Here is a 23,119-nt window from a genome sequence, read left to right as displayed (position 1 = left end):
AAGGCTTCAGGACAAACTATTGTCCCCGGCTGCAGAATAAAGCACATTCTTCACATTTGGTCCCGTCCTGACTGGGCCAAGGGCTACTGCATGAGCAATCTCCTGCTTGATCTGGGCAAAGGCTTGTTGCTGTTCTGGGCCTCAGTGGAAATCGTTCTTCTTGCGGGTAACTAGGTAGAGAGGGCTCACGATTTGACTGTACTCAGGAATGTGCATCCTCCAAAAACTTATGGCTCCTAGGAAAGCTTGTGTTTCCTTTTTGCTGGTCGGTGGAGACATTGCTGTGATCTTATCAATGACCTCAGTGGGGATCTGCTGCCGTCTATCTCGCTACTTTACTCTCAGGAACTGGATCTCTCTGGCAGGTCTCTTGACTTTGCTCTTCTTGATGGCAAACTGGGCTTTCAGCAAAATTTGGATGATCTTTTCTCTTTTCTCGAACACTTCAGCTGCAGTCTTTCTTTACACAATGATGTCATCGATGTACTGTAGATGTTTTGGAGCCTCACCCTTCTCCAGTGCAGCCTGGATCAGCCTATGGCAGATGGTGGGGCTGTGTTTTTACCCCTGGGGCAGCCGGTTCCAGGTGTACTGCACGCCCCTCCAGGTGAAAGCAAACTGAGGCCTGCATTCTGCAGCCAGAGGAATGGAGAAAAATGCATTTGCAATGTCAATAGTGGCATATCACCTCGCTGCCTTGGACTCTAGCTCGTACTGAAGTTCTAGCATGTCCGGCACAGCAGCGCTCAGCGGTGGAGTTACTTCATTCAATGCACGATAGTCCACAGTCAGTCTCTATTTTTCATCAGACTTGCGCACAGGCCAGATGGGGCTGTTGAAGGGTGAGTGGGTTTTGCTGACCACCCCTTGGCTCTCTAGCTCACGGATCATCTTGTGGATGGAGATTACGGCGTCTTGATTTGTCTGATACTGCCGACGGTGCACTGTCGAGGTGGCAACAGGTACTTGTTGTTCTTCTACCTTCAGGAGTCTTACTGCAGATGGGTTCTCTGATAGTTTCGGCAAGGTGTTCAACTGCTTAATGTTGTCTGTCTCTACAGCAGCTATTCCAAAAGCTCATCTGAGTCCTTTAGGGTCTTTATAATATTTATTCTTGAGGAAGTCTATGCCTAGAATACATGGAGCCTCTGGGCCGGTCACAATCAGAAGTTTTTGCTACTCCTTCTCGGTCAGGCTCACTTCGGCTTCAACTAGAGTCAATTCCCGTGATTCCTTTGTCACCCCGGCAATGGAAATTGGTTCTGCCTCCACATGTCCCGATGGCATTAGAGTACACTGCGACCCAGTATCTATCAAAGCTTCATATTTTTGTGGCTCTGATGTGCCAGGCCATCAAATCTACACAGTCCAAAAAACTTGATTTTTCCGTGCCTTTTCCTGGCTAGAGGCAGGGCCCCTCTAGCACTGGTTATTATTCCTTTCTTGGACATACATGGTAGAGGTTTTTTCGAGGGAATCTGACACAGCATTCCCACCTTCGTAATACCTGGCAGCTTGCTCATAGGAGGCTGAGGCTACCTTCATTCTAGTGGAACTCTTTCTGTTAGTGTTTCTCTCCTTGAGCTCACGTACTCGTGCTGCCAGGACAGAAGTAGGTTTCCCATGCCACGCTCTCATGTCTTCCTCATGGTTCCGCAGATAAAACCACAGGTCAGCTCGAGGGGTGTACTCTCTCTCTCTCGCTGGGGGATGTTGGACTCTGATTCTGGGGCCTGTGACTCGCACCGGTGCTACATGGGAACTGTTCCTTCTTATCTCCTCTCTCATTTCTCTCATCTCCTCTTTGAGTTCTTTCACCACCGCAGAGACATGAGCTTGCATTGGGCCACTGATCATACTTTCATAATTTCTGAGCTTGTTGGCAACAGAACCCACTGTCTCTCGGTTATCCTCGGCATTAATTGTTGCGATGAATGTGGCATATTGAGATCGTCTATGAGTTGCCAGATTCCATAACATGTGCCCTGTGCATTTAACTTTGTCGGGGTCATTATCATGCTGTCCGGTCCTTCCAAAAAGTACTTCCAATACTGCCACTTCTCTCAACTGTTGGATTCTTTCCTCAAGGGTCTTCCATCGCATTCTATTGTTGTGCTCTTGCATTCTGTCTCTGTGGACAAATTTCTTTCTCACACTTACTAGAAGTCGTTCCCAAAGGGGAAGGGGCCTTTGCTCTCTTACAAATACTTGATTTATACTTGAGTCCTGGGTCAAGGGTCTCAAATTTTTTGCTTCAGCACTATCCAGTTGCACACTTGTACCCATAAGGTCTTAGACTCGAAGTAGCCAGGCTGTAGAAGCCTCACGTCTTCGTCGTGCAATATCTTTTTGCAGATTACATAGACTTTCATATGTTAGGGACTCAGTGATGATCTCAACCTGTGGCTCTTCTGTGGACTGTGAGGACCCTCCTTTTTTATCTTTAATACCAGGATTTGACGATTTCACTTTACACTTCCTTGTTTCCACAGGGGCGACTGCTGCTGGCTGTGGCTGCTCTTGTGGTTCAGCTGGAACTTGGACAGTTGTGACGTCTGTGGGTTCCACTGCTGCACCATCAGTCTCTGCCTTCTCGGGGCAGGGGGAGGGTTTTTCATGAGCTGGGGAAATGTACTCCTTCAGTATCTGGCCCATCTCATGCATTTCTTTTACCAGAACCTCAACCCAATCCGGGTGGGTCCTTTCTGAGGCAGGCTGTGGGGCAGAGTCAGGCTCTGGGGTATCATCCTTATTTTGTGGGGTAGGTATCAGGGTGGTTATCTAGGTCAATCTTCCCTTATCTCTGAATGCTAAATAGAATATGCATATTAGCAGCACCAGCCATTGTATGATATCATTAGCATTCAGAGAGGATTTAAACCTTTCAAAAACTGGTGGGGCAGACCTAAAGAGATGGGTAAAGGGTTGGGAAAAAAAAACCTCCCCCGGTGTCATTTCTTTACAGTAGGTACTATTGTTAAAGTAACTCCAAAAACACACAGTTAGTGTACAATAGCCCTGAATCCATGTGCCTGCCTTCCAGAGGAAATTAAAAATCCATGAGTTTTTCACCTTATTAAGCCATAAAATAAACTGGATGACAGTCACAGTAGCCTTAGTTATAGGGCTCATGTTTAGATAAGGGCCTGCAAATGGAAGGAATACAGCCACAACCACATGCCACCCAAACCAGGCTAAGTTAGACCACATGATGCAGCCTAATGAGGTTTTTATATTTAACGCACACAAAAGAAAGTACTAGGTTAGTTAAGAATTGCTATTTCTCTTCCCTTTTCTTTTCTCAGTGCCCTCAAGCGCCACGTTGGGCGCCAAAATCTGTCTTGGTTTGGGAAGACAGGTATCTGCTAGGTAAAATTACAATCAGAGGCTCTTTGGCAAAGATTTGGGAAATAGGAATAGCAGTTCTTTACTAGTATGTAATACAAAGCAAACAAACACACAAAACCCCCCCCCCCCCCCCCCCCCACCAAACAACTACAGCATTAGTGACAAACGACAACAGTACTAAGAACTTTGAGGGCTTTGTTTCACAAGACCCAGGGCAGTTTGGTTTCGGTGTCCCTGCAGGATCTTTAGAGCACCAAGCTGAAACAGTGGAAAAGTCCCAGGCTGGTAGCTGGAATGGCAGAGTGTCCCGGCAGGCAGGGGCAGGATGTCCCGGCAGCGCAGGGAGTGCAGGGTCATGCTGTAGCAAGACAAGCAGCGCCGAAGAAAACCGAAGGAGAGGCAGGGCCTGGACCAGCTCCCCATGGGTGGCCGGGAAAAATCAGGATTCAGGCCGAACTGGTAATAGTAGATTTCCCAGGACTGGATTTTTTTTGGCCACAGTGAATCTCCTCCAGCCAGCAACAGCCGTTCTCCGCTCGGCGTGCCTTGCGGCCGCTGAGATCCTCAAGGAGCGGCAGACACGCATCTCCCCGAACGCCGGAAAAAGAAAAGCCCGCAGTTGCCTCAAGCTTTGTCTTTTACTTGCGTTATCTCCCCCTTCCACCTTTGTCCACCTCTTTGTTTCGGTTAAGTACTCTCAAGTATCCAACACTTGGTCTCCTTGGTAACTTGTGGGGAAAAAATTCTTTAGAGAAAGAAGGAACAAACCTAACCCCCAACACCCTTCCCAATCTCAACCCCTACATACAATATACAAAACCCCAATAACACATATCAGAAGTCTGTTAAAAAGCTACTTAAATTAATTCTACCTCAAATATAAACAGACCCATCTACAAAGTTATCTTCACTCAAAAACCAAATTACACATAAAAATTAATACCAAAAAAGCTCCCAACAAAACACTATATATCACCAAAGAATGCAATATTGAATAAAAACCACATATAAATACCACTATTTAATAAAATTCCAAGTGGAGGGGGATTCATCCCAATTTAAACCTCTTTTTTCCTCACAACCCCCATGTTTTTTTCTAGGGGCACCAGGGAGGGGGCTGGCAAGATAAAATTGAAAAGGGAAAGGAGACACCCCCCCCCCCCCCCAAACCTACACTGGCTCACCTACTGCTGTTGCCTGGCACAAATATTTGTCCCTTGCACCTCCTTTAAGCAATGCCCCACATCCAAGTGCATCCAGAGCCAATAATCCCACCATCATTCCATGAGACACCCCCAGTAGCCAACCCTAAGCCCCTCTCCTCCAGCAGCTCCATGCCAAAGTAAACTGAGGGAGACCACCTCGCAAGAAGCCCTTGGCAGGAGCTGCCCCCTCATCACCCTCACAGCTCGCACCTGGGGTTTCTGCCACTCAGAGTGTGAGGGCAGGGGCAGAAGCGGTTTGCCAGTCATCCCCTGGACACTTCAATGTCTGCACCTCACACACTGGGGCACTGGGCTTTCCTTGCTATAGATAAGGACCCCCCTCTTTTCCTGCAGGTGCCCAAGGCTGAGATTGGGATTCCAGTTCCAAAATTCCATATGTGTGAGGTTCATAATTCCTAAGGAAATTCCCCAGCAATCATTACCCTTTATTTACAATTTTTGGAGGGGTGGTAGGTGGGACAGGATGGGAGGGTTCAGTTGTTTGGCTGACACTTTGTCTGTTTACACTGCAGAAGCGACATGATCCCCTCTGCTTTCCCCTGCTCCCACCCCCGGACCGGATAAGGGGGTCCTGAGGAGGAGGCTGGGGCGAACCCCGATCGGAGGAGAGGGCCCAAGGGAAGGGGCTGGGACTGAAGGGGATAAAAAGTCCTCCCTCTGTCCCACTCCCCTCCCCCCAAGGGGGCTCACCCAGGGACCCCCTCCTCCGGAGGGAGCCCTTCCTGACCCCCTAGCCCAGGACCCCCTCCTAAGGAGGGGCCCTCCCTAACACTCAGCCCCCCCACCGTGGGACCCCCCTTCTCTAAGGAAGGGGCCCCCCTAACCCCAGCCCCAACTCCCCCAGGGGCACCCCAGTGTGATGTGGGGAAAGTCAGATCCCCGGGTGTGTCAGGCCGTGTTTTTAACTGCATGGGGGGACAGATGCAGAGCAGGCCGGCCCCGTGTGGGGGCTCCAGCGAGGGCGGGGGGTGCCAGGCTCCAGCCCTCTGGGCTTTAGTCTCCCGTGCTCCGAGACCCACGGATGCGGGAGGAAGCGAGAAAGGGGATGACGGGAAGAGAGGAGGGCTAGCAGGGATGAGAAGGGTTGGGCGGGGGTGTTGTCGGTGTGTTGGGAAGCAGGAGGGGAAGGGAAAAGAAGGGTGGGGGGGAAGAAGGCGGGTGGATGGGGGAGAGGGGGAATAGAAGTGGGTAGCGGGGTAGGGACAGGAGAGGAAGAAGTGGGGGGTCAGGTTTGGGGGGGAGAGGAGGGGAGTGCTTTGGGGACAAAGAACAGGAATACAGGGAGAAGAAAGGAAGGTTAGAAGGGGGGACAGGAGGGCAGGCCAGAATAGGAGGGAAAGGCTTTGGGGAGGAGAGGGAAAGGGGGGAAAGGGAGAGAAAGGAGGGGAATACGGGGAAGAGGAATGAGGGGTAGAGGGGGGGACAGGAGGGGAAGCTGAATCCTGTCCTGTCCCAGGCTGTGAGCCCGGACAGTGGGCTCCTGTCTCCAACGTGCTCAGAGTGAGCAAAGGGCTGGCAAAGCGATTTCCATAGATTAAATCACTTCGTCCCGGCCCCGCGCACCTGATCCGAGCCCGGGACCCGCCCCTGAAGCGGCGTCCCTGGTACCGCCCGGCCCTGCCCCCGGCCGCCTCCAGGGTGTGCCTCACAGAGCCCCGGCCCTGTCCCAAGCCCGGCCCGGCCCCCCGCCCTGTCCGGGATGCTGCATTCTGCGGAGCTTGGCTCAGTTCGGCTGCACTCGGTGCCGCTCTATGTGTTCGGCGTGGCTCGGCTCGGTCGGCTGAACTCGGTGCCGCTTGCTGCATTCGGCCAATCTCGGCTCGGCTGCCTGGGGGTGGCGTGGGCCGGGCCGAGGCGCCGCACGGGGAAGCGGAGCTGCCTCACGTTAAACACGCAGAGCTCGGTGTTTTCCGGCTGCCGAGTCCCGCAAGCCGGCGCACGGACACGAACAGGGGCACAGGGTCCAGCAGCACCTCACCAGGCAGTGACTGCACTCGCGCTAATTAATGGGCATGAGAGCAGGCAGCTGGGCTCGGCTGAGCTCGGTGCCGCTCAGCTCAGTTCGGCTGCACGCTGCCCAGTTCACTTAAACTTGGCTCGGTTCGGCTGAACTTAGCTAGATTTGGTTAAACTTAGCTAAGCTCAGCTAGATTCGGCTCACAGATTTCCTCATGTCAGCTGCTAGTAATTCTACATGACACAAACTGTAGCTTTTAAAGGGCTTGGGGGTTTTTAAAGAAATGAAAATTTAAACTCAAGTCTTGGTACAGAGCCAATGGCTCCTTTAGGACAAGAATATTTAAATGTAGAAGCAATTCCCTTTTTTGCATCTCATTTTTATTTACCCCTTCCCTGGAAATTCAATGCATATCACAAGGAACGTGCAGTTCTGGTTTTCCCCTGTACAGTATTTGTACAAAGGACCCGGGACAGGACGCAGTCATGAGTCAATTGAATAAATCCTGGTTTACCTTTCACAGGTGCTTGTTCTGGCACTGCATATTTGCAGATGTGGGGTGGCATGTTCAACTACCCTCATGGCCACATTCGAGAACAGCTTATCAGATTTTGCACATATACTCAATAAGCAGAAAATCCTTTGGGATTTAGTTCCATCTCTCACCTGTTCCAAGTGGAGGGAAGATGGGCTTTTGTTGCACATCACAGCAGCAGTGATGGATGAGGGCTTTTTTTAATTAAAAAAAAAGGGTAATAAAAAAACCCAGGTCTGATATCAATGTCTTTCCAAGCCAATAAAGTTTTTTTAAACCCAAGAAGACCATCATGATTCCTGAGTTCAGTCTTTTATTCATACTGGTTTTGGTATCATGAAATCAGCCAGATTCTTCAAGAAATAGTAAATTGTCATGACTAAACCTCTGGCTCCTTGTCATTTGCACTTACAGCCCATTGTGGGAAGCTCTGCAGCCTTTTTTTCCCCATCTTATATTGGAGAGAAGATGGATATTAATAACACACACGTCCACAAACAGTCTCTCTGGTTCTACAAAAAGTTAAAAATGTCAGTAATAAAAATGATATAAGTAATATTCTGTCTCAGACTGTTCAAGAAAAGAGAAATTGAAGCTTTAATGTTCCACTGAGAGATACTGAATAAAATCTTTCCCCTAAGTTTGCACACAGTAATAAAATACTGAGGTTTTTTTACCAAACAAGTCAGGTCTGTATGAGAGCAGCTCAGGAGGCTTCCATGGCACACAGTGATGATGGCAGAGCAGAGAACGTTAAAGATGAAGTGTTAGTTCCCTGAATTAATGCCCTGATGTAGCCAAATTTTTTTTGCAGAGAGACATAATAGCTTCTTTTCCTTGTTTCTGAGTTTCCGAGTCATCCTGTAATTCATAACCTGCACGAGTGCAGACCCATCTGACATGAGTAAGTAACATATCCGGCTCCTGGGCTCCAAGCCACGTGTCTCCGTTGTAAACAGAAGTCAGGAATACAAAAACAGCTGTGGAAGAGATGAGAGAAAAATCAGAACAGATATTCTTCTCTTTCCACACAGTAATAAAAAACGGCCAAGCTGTTTACCTCCAGGACTACATTTTAAAATAGTTCCCTAACTAGTTTTCCTAGATGGAAAATCTGGAGTGGCTTTGCCCATGCCAAGCCAATGATCATGCTCACAAGTGGGAACAAACCAGTTTCCTGTTAAATAAAATAGTTTGAAATCTGACCCGTCAGCTGCTATCATTGACCAGCAACAGGAATCAGCATCCATGCCCACACGGACCTGTTTTTTGCAGACTGTTTTCCCTCTTGGAATTACATTTCTTTTATACCTTTTGTTCCAGTTTAGTCCTTGAAAGGGAAGTTTCTTAGAGGGAGTGTGAGTGTTGTAGTGTCAGAAAACCTCACAGAGTAACCATGCTCCGTGCTACCCACCCCTGCCCCCATCCCAAGAAAGACACTGCTTCTGCTGTGGGAAGCCATGAGCCTGGGTGGATATGGGTAAACTAGTTTAAAACTGGATTTAAAAAGCCGTGGAATTTCCTAGTTCCTCCCACCACTGCCTCGTAACATGAGTGATAAGAACAAGACAAGGCACCTGTCTGGTCCGCATCCTCTTCCGTCGCTGGTGACAGGCACAGGGATTTCACAGGCTTGTGGAAGGTGCTGGACAGGGCCTGCTCCTCCAGTAGCTGCAACATGATGGAACTGAGCACTCCGAGCTCCCTGGAGAGCCCAGCTGAGGCGCTGCTGGCCTGGCTGAGCCGGGTGTAAAGCCTGAAGAGGTCGTTCCTCAGTGTCTCATCCCTGAGCATCACGTGCGCAGCCGGCAGGCATGGTGGGACGTGGTTCCGCAGCCACCTCAGGGCTAGGGACACGTCCTGCTCCCTGAGGAGGCTCTGCCTGGCCAGGGACCTCAGCAGCCCCTCGGTGACCACGTGAGTGGACGCACAGGTGACGGCCACTGCCTCGCCCCCAGGTTCACCAGCTCTGAGGGTCTCCCCTCCCTGTGTGGAGGGTGGTGCTGGGAAAACAGGGTCCCAATGGGCTGCATTTCTTCAGCTCAGACACTTCCACGTCTGCAGCAGTGTCACCTTCTTCCTCGTTTTTTTTTCTGAGAGTGATGATTTTTCTGATGAGATGAGGCTTGAGATTTGTTCTTGTCTTCAGTATTTTCTGTAAGAAGAAAACCCCACCAAAACAAACATCAGATACTCCAAAGGATTTTCCTGATACAAACTTGTGCAAGTAAGGTGCTCTCCTGTGTTGATTCAGTTTTTACCATGGTAGGCACCAGCCTCGTTAAGCAGCCAGATGGAGTCTGCGCTGTTCCAATGGGCTCCGGGAGCTCCCAGGGACTCCAGGCTGGAACTCTATTCCAAACTGGATCCCCCGGCCTGGAGGTGAGAGAAGCTCCTGAAGCCTTACTTTATTCCCCATGGATTCAAATAGCTAAATCCTCCTGTCAAAGAAATAACACCCAAATTCACTACTCAAGACACAAATTGAGGGTGAAAAAAGCCATTCATCTACCAGAGATAAAGAAATCCTCCTGGCCTTAATAGAGTTCAAACTAAACAGAGGATGAAATGCAAACCGATTAAAACAAAGTACTTATCAAATACGTTTGATTAATGTGGCCAAAACATACAGAAATTCATTTACAAGCTGAATAGGAAGAAATTTCCTCTTCACCTGGGATTGATTCTTGTTTTCTCTCATCTAAATTTGTTAGCCACAGAGTATGGAGTAAGGAAATAATTTTATTTATCACTTTGTTTTCCAGAAACCTGAAAAAAAAACCAAAACTAACCAAACAACAACAAAACAAAAGAGAAAACCACGTTTGGAAGGCAGATCCTCACCAGCAGCTGGTCCATCACCTACAGGCGACCATATCCTAGTGCACTTGCCTGAAACTGTCGGGGCGCTCTGTGCAGAAGAGATTTTTGGTGGATGTAAATGTATGTGAGGGAGAGGCAAGGGGAGGAGGAATGTTCTAGACAGCTCAAAGCCATTACTGTGCCACTTCCTGTGCAGCAGGTCCTGTGACAGGATGTGAATTGAGGGTGTTCGTATTGGTGTCTCTACCTTTTAAATTCCAAAGTGCCATTTTGCTTTCTCAGTTTTTCAAGGAAGTGGTTTTCAATTCATGAAGCCCCTCCACCATCATCCCTCCTACCACAACCTGAAAGCATCTTGATTCTGTTTTCAAAACCACAAGGGACACTTCAGAGTTCAGCAAGTTGTGCCAGTCCAGCCCTTGGTGCGTCTGGCTCCCTGCCTGTCACTTTTCATACTCAGTCATGCAATTACTCTACCGTGGACAGCAAAATTGTTCCCACTTCTCCTGTACTTCTCTGCTTACCTTTTCTCTAAGCTGTGCAGGACCCATGTGAGGTGGCTGTGATCCTGGATCAGCTCATAGGCAGCTCTGCTGGCATGGGCAGCATTTTGGAATATCTCCAGCATACAACTCTGAAACAGAAAATATAACTTGTTCTTTTACCGTCAAGATCTAATTATCTAACTTGGAATTAGCAATTGGATCAACTTCAAGGTGAAATGAACACCACCTGCTCTCAGCAACTCCAGGGAAGGAAAGACATTCTCTGTTCAAAGCTACTCTTACAAGAAGTCTCCAGGTAGCGAGAGGATTTTGTCCTTTTGTCCAAGATTTTGATACCTGAAATACTCAGGGTGGATGCTCCCAAACCTGAGAGCTACTGGCACATGAGTTTCCCTCCTGCTGAAGCGCAGTTCAGGTAACAAATGTGCTGCCTGGGGAATGGAGAGCCCCAAAAAAGAAAAGGCCCTGACTGTAGGCACAAAGGCACGGTGCCCACGTGAGGCTCTGTGATGGCAGCAACCTGTTCCAGTTGATAAGGGTTTTACTGGTTTATACATAAGCAATATGTCTTAGATATATTGCATAGTTTAGACATAAGCAATTTTTTTTCCCCCTCCACACATCCAGAAAATCAACAAGGAACAGGTTTTCAAGACAGAGGCAGAGTCAGCTGCTCCTTTTTGCTTTGTGCTTGAGATCTCAAAGCCATGCAAACTTCTGTGCTTTGGGGTGTTTCGGTGCTTTCCTTTTAAATTCTTACCTGGGAGCCCTCATCACACAAAGGACTGTTGAAAAAGCAGAGAATGACCTGGAAAATCCTCTGGCAGTCATGAAGCTCACCGCAATGTTTGTCACGCAGCCCTTCCCCAAGACACCCAAGGATCTGCTCACGCTGTGCTTTGTACTGGAAGCCGCAAAGAAAAATACCACCATCAGACATTTAGACATTTCCAAAAAATAACTGCCCCTAAGAGCATAAAACCTGGTTCCCTGCCAGTGCCAGCTCAGGGCTTACCACAGCTTGTTCTGAACTTCTACAATTCCATTTCCACTGCATGTTTGGGCTGCAGACTGATTGTTCCTGATGGATGTTAGGGATTAAATTTGGAAGGAGTGGAAATTGAGAAGTTGCTATTCCTAAAACACTTCAGTGGAACTCAACATTACTAATCTAAACTCAGAGATGAATGGAAGCTAGCTGGGGCAGAATATGCTGTTTATTGCGCTCACAGAGCATACACAGCACAACTCACTGTGTGTTAGTATGAAGAAAACAACAAAGCCACCACAGGAATAGAAGTTTAAATTCCAATATGAAACAAAAGAAAGATGCTTCTAAATAACCACCGAGGGGAGAATGAGATTTCAATGTATTTTTATGGCCTTTTTCCATAAATTTCTGAAGAATTACTGGATACCTAAAATGGTACACTTACCTCAGAATCAAAACTGTAGAAAAGCTGGAAAAAACTGGTACTTTCCTCAGGTCCGAGTACTGATGTGACAGAAGAAATCTGTTTACCTTTATGTACATGTGCTCCTCTGTGAAGAGAAAAAGGTGGCATCATTTCTGCCACTCCAACAAACGGACTTGACTCACTGCCTCAGGTCAATGATAAGCTATTCAAACATTGTTTCAAGAATCCCAGGCTTGGAATTCTCAGCAACTGCTCAGCCTGGCTACTTCAAGGTATTTCCCACCCAGGGAACCCAGCGCACCCAGCCTGAAACACCACATTTGCTACAAAGCCGATCAAAAACTTGCACACACAGAGGACACGAGGCTCTAGCGAGCCCTCTTCGGGCAGCGGCAGCTCCCGGGGGGATGTGAACAGCAGACCCCGCTCCCAGCTGGCTCAGCCCGGACTCCGTGCAGCCCTCAGCCAGAGCTGCGGGAAGCTGAAACTGTCCCCGGGAAGCCCTGCCCGGACAACCGGAGCGTCCCCCCCACAACCCCTCCGCTTACCTCGGCCTCGCTCAGCTTTGCGGCAGAGAGCAGCCGCCTCCTGCTGCTGGCTACAGGACGGGGACGGCTCGGGGCAGCTCCGCCGACGGTTCTGCCAGAATGATTTTGTGTTTTCCTCCATTTCTCCGGGGCCGGAGGGCTGCAGGAAGGGGCGTGTGGGGACGGCGGGGAGCGGCGGGAACGTGAGGAACGGGACGGGTGCCCGGCACAAGGGCCACGCCCAGGCCACAGGCAGTGGCAGGACCTCGGCAGAGAGAGGCGTCCCCGCCGCTGCCTGTCAGCGCCGGCCCGGCTCCCGCCCACCCGTGGCGCCGGTGAGCCCACAGCCCGTGGCCGCGCACCTGGAAATGCCGCCGAAAATCGCGACCGGGCGGCGCCGGGGTCGGGGCAGGGCACAAGCAAGTCAGGTAGACGCCCCCGGGGTCCTTGCCTTTTTCCCGCCGTCTTTGGAAGGTCAAGCGCGTCGTGCCGAGCCGCCATCTTGGAAGTGACATCACATGATCTCTGCCCTTCTTTGCTGCCGTCTTGGTTGTGGGTGAAGCCATTTACGGTCGTCCCACCATCTTTTTTATGGCATACCTAAGGCCCCCCCGGCGCCTTAAAGAGGCACCTGACTAATTCGACTGTCTGAACACAGCCACAGCACTGCCGAGCCCACATCCTGCGTCCGCACACCTGGAAATGCTGTGTAAAGTTGTGTCCAGGCGGCGCCGTGGTCGGGGTCGCGCACAGGCAGTTGCCTGCCATGCACTCGGGGTTCCTGCATTTTTCCCGCCTATTTTCCCGCAAGCTTTGGACGGTCGGGCGGCAGCACTGTCCCCAAGCTCACAGCCCGGGGCTGCCACGGACCTCGGGGACGGGCGACAGCTGCAGTGCCGCTCCCTATCCACAGGACGGCAGCACTGCCGCACAGCTCGGCCCGGGGCTGCCGGGGGGGGTCGCTGCAGTACCACTCTCTGTCCACACGGTGACAGCCCTGCCGCACAGTTCGGCCGGGGACACGCATAGGGGACAGGCCGAGAACAGAGGCAAAAAAGCACGTGGCCAAAAATCCTCTCAAATAAATGCCCCAAAAGACCCTCAACCACAACTTCAAACATCCTGCCTCTAACAAAATTCAACCCAAAAAAGCCTTTAGTTTAAGCTTTGTTCCACAAAAAATAAAATTTTTGTATTTATTATTTTTATATTTTATCATTACCATTTAACTTTTATATTCATATCTACACCTACTATATATAATACATTATAATATATCTCACATGCAATATTGTAATTAGTTATATAATTGATATTTTTTGTATTTTCTATTTCTATTTTTGTTCCTTATATTTTTCTATTTTTGTATTTATTTTTTAAATTTGTGTTTATTTGTTTATATTTTAAATGATATGAATTCATTTACCTAACACATCAGAACCACCATTATTTATAATAAATGAGCCTGGTTTTCTAAAGGGGTAAAGATTTAATTTTTATTTAAATAATATTGGCATACTTTCTCTTTCTGTGCTCTTTCTTGGGGGGGTGTTTGTAGGGGCTTTTGTTTCAGATTTTTTTTTCTGTTTTGTTCTGTATTTCTTTATTAGTAAACAAGGAGGTGCAGAGAGTTACAAAAGATAATGTCAACTTTGTTTTATTGCTACCTCTGAAATACACCTTGACACCAAGTTACGGCTCGTAATTCTGTGCATGGGTAGAATTAGCCGTGTTAGGGGGTTGAAAGGAAAAAAAATGGCACCACGGTGGTGAATAGTGTGAAATAGCTTCTGATTTACCAACATGCATCTGGTAGATTTCCTTGGAAATGTGCTCTAAGACATACAAAAATTCTAATCAGGATGGAAATTTGGAAAAAATAAATATTCCCTTACTAGAAGCAGAGAGAAAAAACATCAAATAAAAGGAAGGAATAATCTCTAAATCCCAGCTTGCCTGGAAAACAAGCTCAGGAATTTCTAACACTGAAAACTTTTGGAACAGTCATCAAGTTGGTGGAAGTTCATGGAACAATGGTTTAAAATCTGCTTCCCCTGCTCTGAGTTTAAAGGGAAGTGGGAATTGAACAGGTCTAGTTACTCCTATCCAAAAATTATCTGTGTTTTGTGGGAGTAACAACCCAAAGAAACTCCAGTCTTACTTGTATTTGATATCTGAAACTCTCAGCAGAGTTGGGAAGTTTCAGTGGAACAAAAGAGCCACAATTCCTGCAATAACAAAATTTGACTCAACAAAAGTCAGAAATTTTATTTACAAATCCATGGAAGAGGAAGAGGATGACACCATGAACACACTCCAGCTGAAAGCAAGGATTTATTGGAAAAGGCAGGAAATCAAACTGACAGTGTCTGGTTATGGTCAGGCAATTATCCAGGAGTCAGAGAGAACAGTGGGAACCTTGGACTGGGATAAGGCCTTCCAATGGCTTCACTTCCTACTGGCTCTCTCCTTCTTGCCAACAACCTGGAGGAGGAAAAACAGCAGGAATAAAGTTACAAACATAGGCAGGCCATCCTTGGTTCAGGCAAACTGAAGTGCAGCTCCCAGGGAGCAAGTCCATGCTGTGCCCCAGGGAGCTCCGGGAATGTGGGATTGCCTGTAGGATTAAAGGGCTGGAAAAGCACACCCACCTGCCAGGTTTAGTGCTGAGACAGAGCAAGGCCTGGGCTCAGGGGCAGCAGTTAGAGCTGGGACAGCAGGAGAACACCCCAAACCCGGGTTAAACATCTGGCATGACACACAGCACGCTCCAGGAGAAACTCAGGTGGAAGAAGCCCCTGGATCATCCATGTTCTTTGCCCTTGGCAGCTTTGCCAGGGCCTCCCTCAGAATTCTGACCTCACCGTGCAGCTCCTACAAAATAGGAGAACTTACGGAAATCATCCAGCAATCCATGGACTTACACTTATTGAGAACCAAAGCAGCAGCAAAATGTGCTCAAACTCTACTGCAAACCAGCAGGTCTGAAGCGACGCAGAAATTTCTTCCAGAGGGGGCATGTTGGTGTTACTGCTTTAATCTCCTGACACTAGAGCATATTTGTACAAAAAATTCATTGAAGCAGCTAAATTTAAATGAGATTTTTTTACAGTAAAGCTGGCCAAAAAGGAGTCTCAAAATTAAGATATAAGCCACAGAGTTATTTTTTTTAAAAAAGGTGTCTTTGGTGTGTATAACTTTCCAGTGCCTCATGTGTTCAGTCCTTGCCATTTATGTTTACAAAGTTGATGCTTAAGACCTTGTAGAAAGCTCAAAAAAATATCCAGGACAATCCAGGTGTTTTCACAAGTACCCTCACTATGGAGCAGTGTCAGCCCCAAGTGTTTGCTCCCTCAGCCCAGCCCGGAGCAGGGTCGAGCTGCTGCCCAGGACGGTTGCCAAGGGACCCACTTGTTTGAAGCTGTAAATGCAAGGGGCCTGCACTGGAGTGCCAATAAATTTGACATAAGCAACTCTCATCTTTAACGGTGACTGATATTCTCAGGGAATCCATGTCACCTTAGATGGGGCATTCCACCACGGATTTCATCCCTCTGCATCTGAAACAAAGCCAGGACAAAAGTCAAAGGGCTGCAGGATAACTGGACAGCTCCAGACATCTGGTGGCAATCTAGGAATACCCTCTACAGCCCTACTACACCCTACATCACAAATTTCAAGTCCCCAGGACTTGTACTATTACCCCTACACCCAGACTGAGCAGCAAGGCAGAGCAGCTCCGGGCCAAACACACACCAACACCCGTGAGACAGGACAGGACAAACAAGGGGACACAACAGGGACACAAATCCTCTGGCAAGAAGAATGACCCTGAAGGAGCAGAGAACTCAGAATGAGATGACCGAGATAAGACTGAAGGCGAGCTGACCAGGCTCAGAGAACCCTGCAGGAAGAAGATGCCAACGGGATGACTTATCCCAAGAGACGCAGAGACAGATGCCCAAGAATCCTACGGTCAGAATCCTCTACCTATCTTGGCATTCTTACAAGACCTAATCCACCGGAATGGATTAGGGCGGTGCACAGCTGGTGATACAGCTCAGAACAAGACCTGAAGAGGCATCAGCCTGCATGCTTGCGAAGGGAGATGGATTCTAGTATGTGTTGAAGCATAAGGTTTAATGACATCAGCACCTGGCCAAGGAATACGATCTGTTAAGAACAATGCCTAGCATTTCCAACAGGCCGTTCAAAGGGCTAAGTCAAAAGACACACCATATGAGACACCCAAAAGACACAGAGTGCATAACAGACAATTGACACAATACACACCAGGACTGCTCTGCCCTGCACACCTCAGCACTTTGATCCAAAATGAGACTTTCTCTTCACGTAGCCTAAGGGGTCACATCTGGGACATCCCTGTCTCTAAACCTGACTCAAAACTCCTCCCGGTGACTCCTGTCCTAGCACCCCGCTTTCATTCCCTCTGTGTCTCTGAGCCCTCCAATTATCTCTGGGATGTTCAGAGATGAGAATCCACATCGTGTGCTAAAGAAGGCTGCTTCTGCCTCTGGGAATTCTTTGCTGTCTCCCGGCTGCTGTCTATCTAGTCAGGTACCATACAGAAAACCAAACATCAATGCCTGATCTCAGCAGATCTGTGTGCTGGTCAGTGGGAGGGTCTCAGTATACTACCTGTGGACCACCTAAAACACACAAACAGTAATGGATGCTTAGATTTACACCAGAAACACCACTACCCTGACCACACAAATACAGGAGTTTTAGAAAAGAAAACACAAACAAAAATCCACTAAACAAAAGCCGACTATTATTTCTCTTAATCCAGCTACCAAATACAATAAAAATAACTCCTATGTCCAGTCTCCTGAAAAAACCTCCAAAGTAAATACCCAGGACCCCCCCACCCTAAAACTAAAAGATCCATTCAACTATAAACAGTATCTCCCAAATTATCCATAACTATAGAACACATACTATAGCCAAACAAGCTAAATACACAAATCCCTATAACGCAAAAAACAATAATCTGATTTTAAATATTATTATACCCCAAAAAATGAACTACTGCCCCTTACCTCAAACCCACCAAAAAACCACTACACACCATGATAAAAGCCACCCCTAAATAAATAAAACCTCCCCTATAGCTCACACTACAACCAATTACACCACTGTAAACCTCAGGAAACAAACCCTTGGAAAACATAATACCCCACCAAAATAAAAATCTCCAACAACAAAACTCAGTTCAAAAACAACCTAACCCACATGTAAACTAAGAAGCCTAATGTAAAGTAAATAGATCACATTCCTCATCATACACTATTGCCAAGCAAAATAAAGCTACACAATAAGTTATTAAAAGCCGCTTTAAAACCATTAAGCAGAAAAAAATTTGGGAAATAAAAAGCTGCCTCTAACAATACACCTAAACTTCAACCAGCCAGGGTGGCCCTACCCAATCTGAATCCCTGCACATAATGAACAAAACCCCAATAGCACATATCAGAAGCTTATCAAAAAAGCTACTTAATTGTATGTCAAATACAAACCCACCCATAAAGTTATCTTCACTCAAAAACCAAATTACGTGTAATAAATAATGCCAAAAAAATCAAACAAAAGACTATATATCATCAAAGAAAGTAACAGTGAATAAAAACCACATATAAGTACCCCTATTTATAAAATCCCAGGTGGAGAGAAATCCCTCCTACTTTAAACACAAACAAAAACAGAAGAGGAGTTTCATTATTCATTTTGAACTCTTTTTGCCTTCATAACCCCTTTTTCTTCTGGGAGCACTTAAAAGAGATTAGCAAAACAAAGCTGAAAAAGAGAAAAATCCCCCCTACAACTCCACGCTGGCTTACCTGGATGGAAGCTCGACGGAAAAGTGAACCGAGGCTCCTCTGTTAAACTGCCCCTGGCAGGAACCGCCCCATCATCATTGTAACATCTCACACCTGCAGCTGGTCTGCTCCCTCATTATCCTGACAGGTCACACCTGTGGCTGCTCTGTTCTCCCCTCACCAGCTCATACCTGGGGCTAGTCTGTCCCCTCAATCATTCTGTGACAGCTCTCACCTTGCGGCTGCTGCCACTCCGAGTGTGAGGGCAGGGGCAGAGCGGACTTGCTGCTTATTCCCCAGAGAGTTCAATGTCTGCACCTGACACGCTGGGGCAGCGGGCTTTCCTTGCTATGGGTAAGGGTCCCTCTTCTGCAGGTGCCCAAGGCTGAAACTGGGATTCCACCTCCAAAAGTCCATATGCCTGAGATCCACAATTCCTTAGGAAATCCCCCAGAAGTCATTACCCTCCATTTAGAATTTTGCCTTTGGAATCATTGCTAACTTGTCTTTCTGTGGAAGTGTTTCAAACATTCATTGAGAGTTCAGAAGCCTGGTTGGCTTTTTTATGACTTAGCTGACAATCCCAGGCTAAATCCAAACACCCAGAATTACGAGGAACTACGGAGACCATTTATAAATACTCCCCTTCCTTGCAACTTTGTCCCTTATCGCAGATCCCTGGGGCAGATTTACTTTCTTTCCAACAGCACCATTCTGGCAGAGATCCTACTTCTCAGACACAAACCAAATGCAAACCTGCCACGGGGGGGATGGGGCGGGCCGGGGCTGGGCCGGTGTCAGAGCCGGGGCGGAGCCTGGGCTTGCACCGGGGGAGCGGGGCTGGGGCCGGGGGTGAACGGGGCCGGGGGGGACCGGAGCCGGGGGATCTGGCAGAACCCCGGGCCCTCAGAGCAGGGCCGGGGCCGGGGTGTGGGGGCGAGGGAGGATCGAGGGAGAGGGTGGAGCCACAGGCCCTCAGAGCGGGGCCGGAGCAGAGTCTGGGGCAGAGCACAGGGCGGGGCCAAGGCGGGGCCGGGGCAGGGACGAGGGAGTAGGACCGGGGGCGATTGAGGCCAGGGCCGGTACAGGGGTAGAGCCTGGGCCGGTGCCAAGGGTTATCGGGGGATCGGGGCCGGGGGGCTGGTGCCGGTTCTGAGGGCGGGGCGGAGCCCCCGGGCCCTCAGCGCAGGCTGGGCAGGGCCGGGGCCGGGTGGGTTCCCGGGGCCCGCTGTCCAATCAGTGCTTCCGATGCCTCAGCGAACCCGCCAATCGCGAGCCGGGTGCGGGTTCAAAAGGGCCCCGGAAGGGGCTGTGGGGATCTGTGGTTCGGTGTGGAATGCTGCGGTCTGTCTGTGTGGGTATGGAGTTTCTCCAGGCTGTTTTAGTGCAGTGAGAATTTGTTCATTTGTTTCTGTATAAGCTGTGCTGTGTGGGATTGTGTTTATTATGTAGAGGGTGATGGTAGGTAGGGCTGAGGGGCTGTTGTTCTGTGTGTTTGTCAGAGTTTCTCTCTGATTTCCAAGATATTCTGTTATGCGTGGTTAGGAGGCAGACGTTGTTTTAATTTAGCTTGTTTTTGGCCTTTTTTTGGTGCTGAATTAGGGATTTTTTTGTGCATTCTGTGTCAGTGTTTTCTCTTGCTTGAGGTTTCCTATGGTTGAGGTAGAGGGAATGTGGGGAGTTTTGTGCTGTGCTAGAGAATTTTCTTGGTAAGTTCTTCTATAAATCAAAGCTATGCTAAGCCTTGATGTGTTTGCAGGTATGTGTGTGTGTGTGTGGGGTGGGATGCGTACTCTTGGGGTGTGTTGTTTGGGAAAGGTACCAAAGTTTTCCTTTCTTTTTTTTCCCCCCCTTTAATCTCCCGTGATGTGTGGGCCTGGCTGGTGTCTGGTAGTGAAGGTTTTAATTAGCCTTTCACTTGGAAGAACATGGTAGGAAGAAACAACCTTGTGAGGTTTGCTTTCTTGGCTGGTTTATGGAGTGACTTCAATTATAGAATTTCTGTGGAAGGTGCTATCGTGTTTCAAAGGGCTACTTATTGGAAGCAGAGACAGCTTTTGAGTAGTGTGAGTTATTTCTGCTAGTTTAAGTTTTTTGTTCCATAATATTTAGGTTGCCTCAGCCCTGGGCAGGGCAGTGGTGCCTGAGGGGCATGGAAGCAGGGGCAGAAGAGTTGGAAAAGGTGTGTGAGACCTCCCTTAGGTGTCCCCAGTCTGGGAAGGGGCTGAATGATAAATGGCACTCAGGGCAGCTGGGGTTTGTTTGGGTTGCTTTGTTTGCTTTTGGTTTGGGGGTATGTTTTGGGGACTTTTATCATGGGGGTAGAGAGTGTTTAACTTGTTTTGTCTGGAGGGGCTTTTTTCCTTGTCTTAGCTTTGTCATGAAGCATGAAGGTTTTGCACCAGAAACTTTGTGTACTAGGTCCAGTGTTTGGGGCTTTTGTCTGGCTTGGGAATATTTCCTGTTGTAAGTGGCTGTTTGAGTTCTCAGGAGATATGCTTAAAGGCATGCAAGAGTTTCCTTGTCTATGGAATTTTCTTATGGTTATTCTTTCTGTTTGGTTTTATTTACAGAGCAAGATTCATTTTTGTGTTTATGCTCTGTAGCTCAGCGTGTACAGAAGGTGTATTGACCCTTCAAACCAAGTATTGCAAGTGCACGGTGGTTAATTGGATTAATTGTTGTCTGAGGAATAATGGATGAAGTCTATTCCAGTTTCTTTTGCCACCCTGTGGGAATGTGGTGTTCCTGTGTGCATGGGGTTTTAGGCACGCTTGGGGAGAGGTAGAATCAGCACTTGGGTTACTCCGGTTACTTGATGGGAAATGTGTGTTTGGAGCAGCCCCGTGGATATACTGGTCTGGATATGTGATGGGAAATGTTTTGTCCTTCAGTATACCCATGAGCTCAGTGGATCCTCCCACACCGAGCAGTGCCAGTGCCCGGCAGTGAACTGGAGCAGTTGTTGCCTGAATGGGTTGAACCTGTTGGTGCTCTTGGTACACCGTGAGGATTTGATGTTCCTGTGCACCGGGGGGGGGCCTTGGCCGTGCTTGGGGGGATGTAAAATAAGCGCTGGGGCTGCTCTGGACCCGTGATGGGAAATGTGTGTTTGGGGCAGCCCCCCGTGGATAAAGTGCTGTTGTGTTGCAGATCTGCAGCAGTGCTGGGTTTGGCAGCGGGGCTGAAGGGTTTGTGAGAGCAGAGTGGGGAATGGACCCATCAGCTCCAGCAGGGGGAGGAGTGTCTGCTTCTGCTTTTAACTTGTGGAAAGTTGAAAGCCTGTGGCTGTAAAATTAGCAGCAATACTGGTGCCTTCTTTTATCGCTCAAGGTCACTGGCCAGCATGGAACAAGAAGTGTCCCAGGACTTGTTGGTGCCCTGGCAGAGAGAGAAGCAGCAAATGGTGCTGAGAGAATTTCTGGGAGTGCATGTGGGATCCTGGTTTTCTTGATAGCTTGAGAAATGATCTGAATGGAAAAATATCTATCTTCTTACGGGAGAATCTGACGTGGAACATGGGACCAGGATGACTTGCTGTGACTTCTTGAAAGCTGGAAAGAAGGCGATGTTAATCTTTTTAGCTAGAGGCAAAGTGTCTGCAAAGCCTTGGAAGAAGCCTATGCCAGGTAAGTGAGGACACGAGCAGGAAAACACCTGGAGGCTGTGATGTGATTTCACGGAGGGTTATGGATTCCTGTCTCAAATGTCCATGTGTCAGTAGGGCTGGATCCGAGTGCCCCGGTGGAGAGGCAGGGTTGTCCTGCATTCCAGCCTTTTAGTGGCTGGAGTTTTGCCCAAGGAAGAGCAGCATCCTGATTTTGCTGCTATGTTCAGCCAGCACAGAGCTGTTGGGTGCCTCTGTCCAGGAGCAGCAGGAGCCTGGATTTCTGTCCCTGGGATTGTCTTGCTGTCCAAGACGGGGGCTGAAGGTGAGTGGCAAGGCAGGCCTGGGAGCTCTGGGAGTCAGGAGTGCCAGGCCTCTCATTTCCTGGTGCTGCTCAGGTAGTTGCTCAAGTGTTCACCAGAGGGTTTTTTGACGGCCTTTGGCTTTCTGGATGGAAGCAAAAGGGTCCTTTCCCCTCCCTGCCTTCTGTCATTCCCAGGTCAGCCCCTGCTCTTTGCTGGCAGGCTAAATAGCCTCAGGAGTGGGCCGAGGAAGTGCTGCCTGATCTGTGAGGTTCCACAGGAGATGGGAGCAGGCTTTGCGCAGAGGTTCAAGCAGCTTGGGACTTCCTGAAGGCCTGAAGCCTGAAGCAGAGTCTTGAGGCAAAGCTGACCTCTGGGTGAGCCTTCAACCCAGATGTTGTGTTTGTATCCTGTCGGTAGTGCGGTAGCCAGGATTATTAGTGTTCTGGGCTAGGTCCGTGCTCATTAGTGAAACATGGCTTGACCTTTCTGTGTTCAGAGGCCGGACAGGGCCCTGAGATGAGTCCTGTGGCCTTGTTGGGAGGAGCGGGGCCAAAGGCAGCTCCTGCATTGCTCCTGAAGCCCTGGCCAGGGTTTGGGGTGACGCAGGAGGAGGCTGAGCCCAGCTGTTCCCGCCGTGGGAGTTGTGTGCGCCTGTTTATTGCAGCATTTGCCTGACCTGGGCCCTGTCCCGGCACAGCCAGAGCCTCTTGGCCTGCGGGCGGATGCACCCGGGGGAATTGCCAGTTCTGGGGGGGCTCTCCAGGGCTGGGCTGTGACAGGGGATTCCCAGCTGCTGGGGGTAAGGCTCAGGGTTCCTGGTGCTGGATCTCAGTCCCTGTAGGCCACCTTGGGTAGCAGTGCTGGGGGGCATTGCTGAGCTTCTCCTTGGGAGGTTCTTGGCTGCTCTGAGCTGTCGCCAATGACCCTGAGCTCCTGAGGTTGGTGTCTGTGTCTTTGGTGCTGACCCTGCCCCCTGGCCAAGCTACTTTGGAGGGTTTGAAGGGTCTAGGGCTGAGTGCCCTTTGGG

General features: G+C 48.9%; 1 protein-coding gene and 1 long non-coding RNA gene across 3 annotated transcripts; both read right to left on the bottom strand.

Moving 5' to 3' along the window:
• Positions 1-6,924: 6,924 nt before the first annotated feature.
• LOC136305192 (nucleolar pre-ribosomal-associated protein 1-like) lies at positions 6,925-12,540 on the bottom strand. Of its 2 annotated transcripts, XR_010725135.1 has the most exons (7): positions 12,362-12,540; positions 11,832-11,937; positions 11,156-11,299; positions 10,414-10,523; positions 9,328-9,507; positions 8,644-9,221; positions 6,925-8,046 (listed from the first exon to the last, which is right to left on the bottom strand). XR_010725135.1 is itself a non-coding variant. In XM_066208526.1 (5 exons), exons 1-4 carry the CDS (start codon positions 12,480-12,482, stop codon positions 10,463-10,465), a joined length of 432 nt encoding a protein of 143 aa, XP_066064623.1. In that variant the 5' UTR covers positions 12,483-12,540; the 3' UTR covers positions 9,230-9,507; positions 10,414-10,462. The 2 variants fall into 2 exon arrangements, 1 of the variants encoding a protein (XP_066064623.1); XM_066208526.1 differs by lacking the exons at positions 6,925-8,046; positions 8,644-9,221 and having other exon boundaries at positions 9,230-9,507.
• Positions 12,541-14,201: 1,661 nt separating this feature from the next.
• Positions 14,202-18,221, bottom strand: LOC136305193 (uncharacterized). Its single transcript, XR_010725136.1, has 4 exons — positions 18,202-18,221; positions 15,860-15,900; positions 14,992-15,214; positions 14,202-14,824 (listed from the first exon to the last, which is right to left on the bottom strand). It is a non-coding gene; the product is annotated as an uncharacterized lncRNA (long non-coding RNA).
• Between the last annotated feature and the right edge of the window lie 4,898 nt (positions 18,222-23,119).

This window comes from Chamaea fasciata, unplaced genomic scaffold (genome assembly GCF_029207755.1).
Source record: "Chamaea fasciata isolate MVZ Bird 193981 ecotype frontalis unplaced genomic scaffold, bChaFas1.0.hap1 SCAF_308, whole genome shotgun sequence".
NCBI classification, from domain to species: domain Eukaryota; kingdom Metazoa; phylum Chordata; class Aves; order Passeriformes; family Sylviidae; genus Chamaea; species Chamaea fasciata.
Note: the sequence above shows the minus strand (reverse complement) of the source record. Positions and strands in the feature narration are given on the sequence as shown.

Bases quoted from the DNA above. Each gene is read 5' to 3' on its own strand.
- LOC136305192 (XM_066208526.1), bottom strand. From the start codon at position 12,482: ATGGAGGAAAACACAAAATCATTCTGGCAGAACCGTCGGCGGAGCTGC. The intron at 11,938-12,361 runs GTAAGCGGAGGG...TTCTCTTCACAG, and splicing joins CAAAGCTGAGCGAGGCCGAG to AGGAGCACATGTACATAAAG. The intron at 11,300-11,831 runs GTAAGTGTACCA...TGCGGCTTCCAG, and splicing joins TCTACAGTTTTGATTCTGAG to TACAAAGCACAGCGTGAGCA.